The sequence below is a fragment of the Mizuhopecten yessoensis genome, unplaced genomic scaffold (assembly GCF_002113885.1).
Source record: "Mizuhopecten yessoensis strain PY_sf001 unplaced genomic scaffold, ASM211388v2 scaffold5913, whole genome shotgun sequence".
Taxonomy (NCBI): domain Eukaryota; kingdom Metazoa; phylum Mollusca; class Bivalvia; order Pectinida; family Pectinidae; genus Mizuhopecten; species Mizuhopecten yessoensis.
Window position 1 is genome coordinate 413,793 of NW_018406286.1, and position 8,537 is coordinate 422,329.

Below are 8,537 nucleotides of genomic sequence, written 5' to 3' on the forward strand. Positions count from 1 at the left end.
GGGGGGGGGGGGGGGGGGGGGGTGTAATTAAAAGAAGAAAGAAAGATAAAGATCCCAAATAATGCAATGTGTGCAGCAGATTTTTTTTGTCGCTTTGGAGTTACCAAGTAGAAAGCAAAAAAAAATCCTTAATTCTGTATGGTGCTTCACAACACGACCGGAACACTCAAAACGTTATGCGTAAAGCAGAATATCTTGGTTGTTTTGCAGTTAGGTATAAAGAACTATAAACGGCATATGATTTTAAGTCTGAAATATATGTGTACACAATGTACATATAACATTACTTAAAATATATGACGAGACGAATGGATATCAAAGAAAATAATAACCACACAAGAAAGAAAACATTCAATGTACGATTAACATGTACAGGTGTATAAAGTGAAAACCGTGCAGATCTATCAACGGGAGATAACTCGCAAAGTTTATAACAAGTTTTCAGGTGTGTATGTCGACGCCCCTCGAATATTGAGCGGAATATCGTACAGATGTGTGGATTCAGTATCATTATTGGGTCACGCAGAGATAATGTAATCGTTAAAAGAGATACAAAGTATAAGATATTGTGACACATGTTATTTTCATCTATAACGACAGGAGTAAAACATAAGAGGCGTGTTGCCCGGTGCTACTTCGAGATGTAAGTACTAAAGTACACGATCACAGTCCGTTTCGGTTCGCAACTAAACCAAGCGTTAATTTAACAACCTCAAAACCGATTCGCTTTTTACCTCAAATCCGTTTGTATTATATTAACCGATCCACTGGTAAATGTAATAAAGCAACTATTCCGGTGGCGCCACCTAGCAAGTCATATGACAATGAAAGTTTTCCTATCGAATCTCAGTTTGGTCTTAAACGATTTTCTCTTGGACAGAATGGGTGATTTCCGATGGTATAAATCTAAGGTATTTATGGTACAAACTTGGTCCCAAAGGACCACGTCACTTTGATGAAACTTGAATGTATCTTATTTCCGTATACACAGTACAAAATTACATACAATCAATAAATAATGGAATAAAGCAACTATTCCGGTGACGCCACCTAGGGAGTCACATAAAAATACGAGTTTTCCTACCTAATCTCAGTTTGATCTTAAACGACTTTCCTGAAAAATGGGTGTAAATGGTATAAATAACATAAAAAAACCACAAAGTATACCTTCTCGGTTTTTGTTGAAGTCAGTATATCCTGAAGCTTCCCTTGGATGAAGAGATCTTTGTTGGTATGGATGTCAAACAAGTAGACTGCGTGATCGAGCGTTCCGACCTGCAGCAGTGTCAGGGGGCCATCCTTACCCAACTGGACTCCTTCAGCGTCAACTGCGATGACGTCACATTTCTCGAGCTCCCTGACGACGTCACGACACCTGCTGACGTCAGTTATTACCTCTACCTTTTTATTTTCAGACATCTTTCTTATGAGACAGAATTGGGATCTAGGTTAAATGAAAAAGAAAACATATATATATATATATATATATATATATCCCACACTAGGAGATAAAATGTATTGAAAATCCGGAGAGATACTACATTGTACTGCCACGTTTCTAAGTTTTAGGGGCGGAATTACTTGGTATTACCTAGATTTACCAAGAATTATCCTATAAGTGGATTCCTCGTATTCTTAACAAAAATAGTCTGATTGCATTTGTAATATTTCAATGATTTCCATTTTAAATATTCTTTAGTTCAAATTCTGTCCATGTTTCTTTGCTAACCCGGATTTTAAACTTAATTTCAAATTTTTAAATTGTTAATTTTGTTTGAAGGGCAAAGTGGCAAAATAACTAGAATCAATGTGCAGACAACAAATGACACTATATCCAGCCTAGAAACCGGTGAATGGTATTTAAGCTATGAAAAAAACCGCCGAGACGAGGTAGTCCTTGCCAGTCTCCGGATGGGTGTTTCATATATTGTATATTATATATAATGAATAACATGTCGCGAACCATTAACAGTAAATTTCTATTATACTCCCTATTTCACGTGACGTGACAATTGCTCAACAATGACATGACGTCACGAACTTTGAAAACTCGGAAGAGACGTCGTGATGAATTTAAAACCTACTACGATATATTAACTGTACACGTTAGAAAAATGAGATTATATTTTTGCGCCAACAGTTTGCAATTTAAGGGTTTACTTAATCTGGTGGACAGATTTTTTAGCTCACCTGCCCGAAGGGCAAGTGATCTGATGTTATGGTGCGGCGTCCGTCCGTCCGTCCATCGTCCGTCTGTCCGGCGTCAACTTTTTACTTTAAACAACTTCTTCTCAATAACAAAATGGCCCAGGGTACTGATATTAGGCCTGTAGCATGCTGGGATGATGGGCTACCAAGTTTGTTCAAATGAATGACCTTGACCCACCTTCAATGTCACTGGGGTCAGATGTCTTAAAATCTTCAAACAACTTCTTCTCAATAACCAAAAGACTTGGGTTCTTATATTGGGCTTGTAGCATGCTGGGATGAAGGGCTACCAAGTTTGTTTAAATGAATGACCTTGACCCACTTTCAAGGTCACTGGAGTCAGATGTCTTAAAATCTTCAAACAACTTCTTCTCAATAACCAAAAGGCCCAGGGTACTTATATTGGGCCTGTAGCATGCTGGGATGAAGGGCTACCAAGTTTGTTCAAATGAATGACCTTGACCCACATTCAAGGTCACTGGAGTCAGATGTCTTAAAATATTCAAACAACTTCTTCACAATAACCAAAAGGCCCAGAGTACTTATATTGGGCCTGTAGCATGCTGGGATGAAGGGCTACCAAGTTTGATCAAATGAATGACCTTGACCCACATTCAAGGTCACTGGAGTCAGATGTCTTAAAATCTTCAAACAACTTCTTCACAATAACCAAAAGGCCCAGGGTACTGATATTGGGCCTGTTACATGCTGGGATGAAGGGTTACCAAGTTTGTTCAAATGAATGAACTTGACCAGCTTTCAAGGTCACAGGGGTCAAATGTTTTAAAATCTTCAAACAACTTCTCAATAACCAAAAGGCCCAGAGTACTTATATTGAGCCTGTAGCATGCTGGGATGAAGGGCTACCAAGTTTGTTCTAATGAATGACCTTGATCCACTTTCAACCTGATGTCCTTGTTCGACATTCATGGTCACAGGCGTCATATGTTTAAATCTTTTAATAGGTTCCTATGAATCAAACACTGATATTTTGCCTGTAGCTGTATTTTAGTCCACTTTTAAGATTACAGGTGTGAGATTAATACCAGGTGAGCGATGCAGGTCCGTTGGACCTCTTGTTTGTCTTAAAAGCTCAGAGGAACAAGCAAATTCGTGGAATTTATATCCCCCGCTTGCAGGACAAATTGTAGTTTAACATTATTGAGGTTAGGTTGAAACAAATCAGTATCGTGCTGTTGAGACATAATGCATAGCTTAAAACTTGGAGAAAAATAAAGCTCTATACCTCATTTATTCTCCGTAAATATGCTCAAATCACATCAGTTGGCATACAGAATTTGGTTGAAACATCTGAACAGTATCTACAGCAATTATCACACGAAAACCAAAGAGTGCCCGAGATGGGTGGAAAGACAGAGGAACACAAACATTGTCATCAAGTTTAAAGGTATTTGGCTAATATTTGCTAGAGTTTTTAAGCGGAAACTGCAGATAATGACGTTTTTCGTTAATCAAGGGACCATACCTCTCCCAAATGGAGTCCGATTAAAGTGGTTGTCAATCTTGGCCGAGCCCTTAATAAGTTGAACCCTGTTACTCATTTTGAAGACAATCAGATAATATTTGCGAGAGTTAATGAACAGAAACGGCAGAAAATTACTTTTTTATTATTTAAGGGGCCATTACTCCGCCAAATGGGGTCCGCTGAAAGTGGTCATCGAACTTGGCCGAGCCCTTGAGGTATTTAACCCTTTGATTAAGTTTGAAGAAGGTTAGTTAACATTTGTTGTAGTTATTGCACGGAAACGAAGCGCGGCAGATAATGACGTTTTTCATTATTCAAGGGGCCATAACCCCGCCAAATCGGGTCCGCTGAAAGTGGTCATATAATTTGGCCGAGCCCTTAAGGCATTTAACATTGTGACTATGTGTGAAGAAAATCGGTTAACAATTGTTGTAGTTATTGCACGGAAACGACGCGTGACAGACAGACAGAAGGACAGACGGAGAAACCCAAATTAATATCCCCCGTTTCGGTGAAAGCGGGGAATAACAAATGATATTTTTAAAATGGTAGCCAGTCCAAACGCATTTAATGGTTTCTGAGCTTCCTCAGGTAGTTGGAATGAGAGAAAAGTACTCTTTCATGCCGAAGGGTGTAGGATAGGGGTTTTATCAAAGGGACTATTTACAGCTATGTTAAAATTACATAGGAGCCTGCCCCCTCAAAACTTTTGTTTCAGAAGTGCTACGAGATTATTTTTTTTAAACCCTTTACACATCTGGAGTTATAACTTTGAATAACTCTACTAATTATATTCAGATAATTAATTAACATAATTTCAGCATGGGGGGTCGACAAATGGAATATTAGCCTAAAAGCATTTGTTTTAGACAAAATTAGTATTTTTTGCATCGCTATACTTGGGAAAGAACATTTTCTTTCATGCAATGCTTTAACAATATATTTATCATCCATAATGTGAGTTTAATCGAACATAATGTGGAAATATTAACGTAGAATATAGGATTTTTCATTCTTATCAATCTTATATACCAAACATTTTTAAAGTATGAAGATTTCGTGTTCTTTCAAATATGTATGCAAAATTCAGTCCAAAAAAAGTGGTGCAAAGTATACATTTAGCACAACAAAGTACCCTTTATACCTTAAAAGGTGAGGGTCTAAAACACCTCCCTAGCGTCCACCAAAATACAATGCACCTGGGTAATGAAATTCGTTACAAGCCTACAATAAACCTTTCAGTGCATTTTAGGTCACAACAAATTCCAACCTCAAGTTTGCTTCATCACTTGGCGTGATTGATGAAAAAAGTTAACAATCAATTTAGAGATCATATGTTATATCCTTGTCACTTTTTATACGCCCGTCGGGCGGGCGGGCGGGCGGGCGGGCGAACGATGTCCGCTCGATATCTCAAGTAATTATTAACGGATTTACTTCAAACTTCACCACAACGTTAATTACCATAAAAGCTCCGACAAGTTCGATAACCGCCATTATCCGACCATAATTTGTGGAGTTATGCCCCTTTATGGACTTGCCGAAACAGTGTCCGCTCGATATCTCAAGTAATTATTAACGGATTAACTTCAAACTTCACAACAAGGTTAATTACCATGAAACCTCGGACAAGTTCGATAACCGCCATTATCCGACCATAATTTGTGGAGTTATGCCCCTTTATGGACTTGCCGAAACAGTGTCCGCTCGATATCTCGAGTAATTATTAACGGATTAACTTCAAACTTCACAACAAGGTTAATTACCATGAAACCTCGGACAAGTTCGATAACCGCCATTATCCGACCGTAATTACTGGAGTTATTACCCTTGGTTTCATTAATGCGATGCATGTGTTCCATGATGTTGTATTGCACTCATTGATCTACCAGTTATGTTGAATGATTTCTCTTTTAATATCAATTACTCACAAATACTTCATATATTTCAATCATACAAACAACTGCTCATTCAATGTGTGACGGGCGTATTATATACCGCTCGCGGTAACCTTGTTAGAATTTGGTCTTATACATTTCGTTTTCATTTGTTATACATTTTATCATCTGACGTTTGTTTTTAAATTGCTTTTAGGGAATATTTCTTAATCATTTTTTAACATATTGGTGAAGGTCGCCATCGTATCTTCGCGAAATCTCGTAAAAGTACACAAAATGTTAAAAAGATCCATAATTTAAATGGCTTCGGATATAATGACTAAGAATATGCAGTACCTCTATCTTTATCTCTTTATTTTTTAAGACCTACACCTCCCTTATTTTTTCTGTCTGCTTCTCTCAAGCTCTGATATCCCTCCTCTACAACTGCATTTTTGTTTTGTTTTCTTTTCATATTTCTTAATTCAAATGACTGTCATTTGGGTATTGTGTGTGTGTGTGTGTATGGGTGAGTGTAAGTTTAAGTATATTTTGTATTGGAAATTTGATTCAGAGCATGAAATATATCACTTTGAAGCTGTGTATGTCCATGTGAATTGATGTATACACCAACTAAGTGGGTGATTTTAAATGTGAGTATAATGTTTGTAAATCTGGAATGATGATGATATCATTATGAATAAATGATGTTGAGGATGATGATGATATGATGATGATAATAATATGTTGATGAAGATACAAATGGAATGAAGATTATGATTGAAGGTGATGATCTGAGATGATGATTGTATGATGATGGTGATGCTTGTAGGATGATGATGAAGATGATATCTATATGTTGATGAAGATACATATGGAATGATGATTGTATGATGATGATGATGATTGTATGACAATGCTGTTAATAATAATGTTGATGATGGATGATGGCAATGATGATGATTGAATAATTATGTATGAAAGATGATGATGACAATGATAAAGATGAATGATGAGGATAATGATATCATGAAGACAATGATAATGATTGTGATAATACTAGATCCATGCCCGTGTGTGTATGTGTGAGAATGCGTGAATGTCCTGTGTATGTATATGTAATGAACAAACTTGGAAAAATAAAACCATTAAACAAAACAAAAATGGCATGGATTGCCCAAAGTATTTGTCCGAAGTGTTTCATCAGGTATCTGCACAAAAAAGAAACAGAAACAGAACGTTTTGAAGATGAACCTACTAAAAGTTTCCCTCTCTTAACAATCAATGACCTGTTTTACGGGTCCTGTTCACATTAAAAATGGTGTCTTTGTTTTAACAATTTTAATTCGAAGGAAGCAAATCCAAACTTCTGCAGAAACATGCCAGGTATCAATTGATTTTCACACACACATTGTCTTGTTCTGCGCCATCACGTGTAGGCTCATTTCATCTAATTTGCAATGACCTGAAGCTTTCTGCACAGGATATCCTATAAGGAAGGGAGTCTTTGAATTCTCAATTTTGAAGTAAGTCATCTGAAATAATTGATGACCTGTTAGAAGTGTCGAACATCTTATCAAAGAATCAATCAACCTTCACCCATTTTTTTTAGCTCAAATGCTACCCGAAGTGCAAGTGAGCTTATGTCATGGTGCGGCGTCCGTCAACTTTTCCTTTAAACAACTTCTTTTGAAGAACGGTCTGGCTAGAGTCATGATATTTGTCTGAAAGCTTTATTGGTAGGAGCCTAACAAAGTTTCAGAAAAAAAGACCTTGACCTATTTTCAAGGTCACAGGGGTAAAATCTGTCATCACTACAAACGCATTCTTCTGAAAAACCGAAGGATATAGAATCTTTATATTTGGCTTATGGCCTCCAGGGATAGAGCCAGACAAAGTTTGAGAAAGAAAAGACCTTGACATACTTTCTAGTTTGCATGGGTCAAATATGTATCATCGGTCAAAGGGGTCAAACTCTCAACACCACGTCTCCTGAAGAACCGAAAGGTATAGAATCTTCATATTTTGCTGGTGGTTTCCTCTGATAGAGCTAGACAACGTTTGAGAATAAAAAAGAACCTTGACCCACCTTCAAGGTCACCTGGGTGAAATATAAAACGACTTCTGAAGTATTAAATGGTATACAATTCTCATATTTGGCTTATTAATTCTTGGAATATAGTCTGATTTGGTATAGTCATTTAAGGACGGCCTCCCCTGTGTGCAAGATGCATGCGTGTAGTGTATGTGTGTTTTCGGAGACTCCGATATGTTCCTCTAACAAAGGAGGAGGGTTAATTCACCAAGTATCCACTTCAGTTTAATCCTGAATTCATTAACAAGCTTTATATGATATATTGACAGCGTTTGATAGCACAACAAACGCACATCAGCTACTATATATCGAAACGAAAATAGACATGAGATTTCCGCGTATTCGATTATGTTGAACAGTTGGGTTTCCAGAAATCAATCGCAATACAATTATGTAGCACGATTTCTGAAGGTTTTTTTTTCTTATTGGAAGTAATTTGGCGATATACTTGATAAAGTATGCAAATTACGTCTGGCGGTTGGGTTTACCATTTACTTTAGAACGTTTGTTAAGAGATTGCATGTCTCGTCTTATCGAATATATTATACATAACAAATGTTTGTTGTATGAGAACACTAACCTTATAAAAAATGAACAGATGTGGACGTATAACAGAAATAGTGTGTGAATAGCTAGAGTACACCATATGAAGGCCATTGATATAAATATGTGCATGTGTAATTACACTAATCTTGCGAGCTGTATACAACCTATGTAGGTCATTGTTGTTTATGCTACATATTCAACTCGGTAAATTCACAATCAATCCCCCTGCAAGTTCGTTAATTAGTAAATGACTTTAACAGTTGTGTAGAATAATAGAGCTTGAATCACATGAACGTTTACTTTAAAACGTTTGCTTGTTTTTTTT

At 37.0% G+C, this 8,537-nt stretch overlaps 1 protein-coding gene across 3 annotated transcripts in view; it reads right to left on the reverse strand.

Moving 5' to 3' along the window:
• Window positions 1-8,537, reverse strand: part of LOC110451282 — a 27,979-nt gene that overhangs the window by 15,703 nt on the left and 3,739 nt on the right. For all 3 annotated transcript variants that reach the window (XM_021499205.1, XM_021499206.1, XM_021499204.1), the window contains exon 2: window positions 1,168-1,444. In XM_021499205.1, the coding sequence (XP_021354880.1) occupies window positions 1,168-1,419 (252 nt within the window). In that variant the 5' untranslated portion in view covers window positions 1,420-1,444. The remainder of the gene's footprint in view (window positions 1-1,167; window positions 1,445-8,537) is intronic.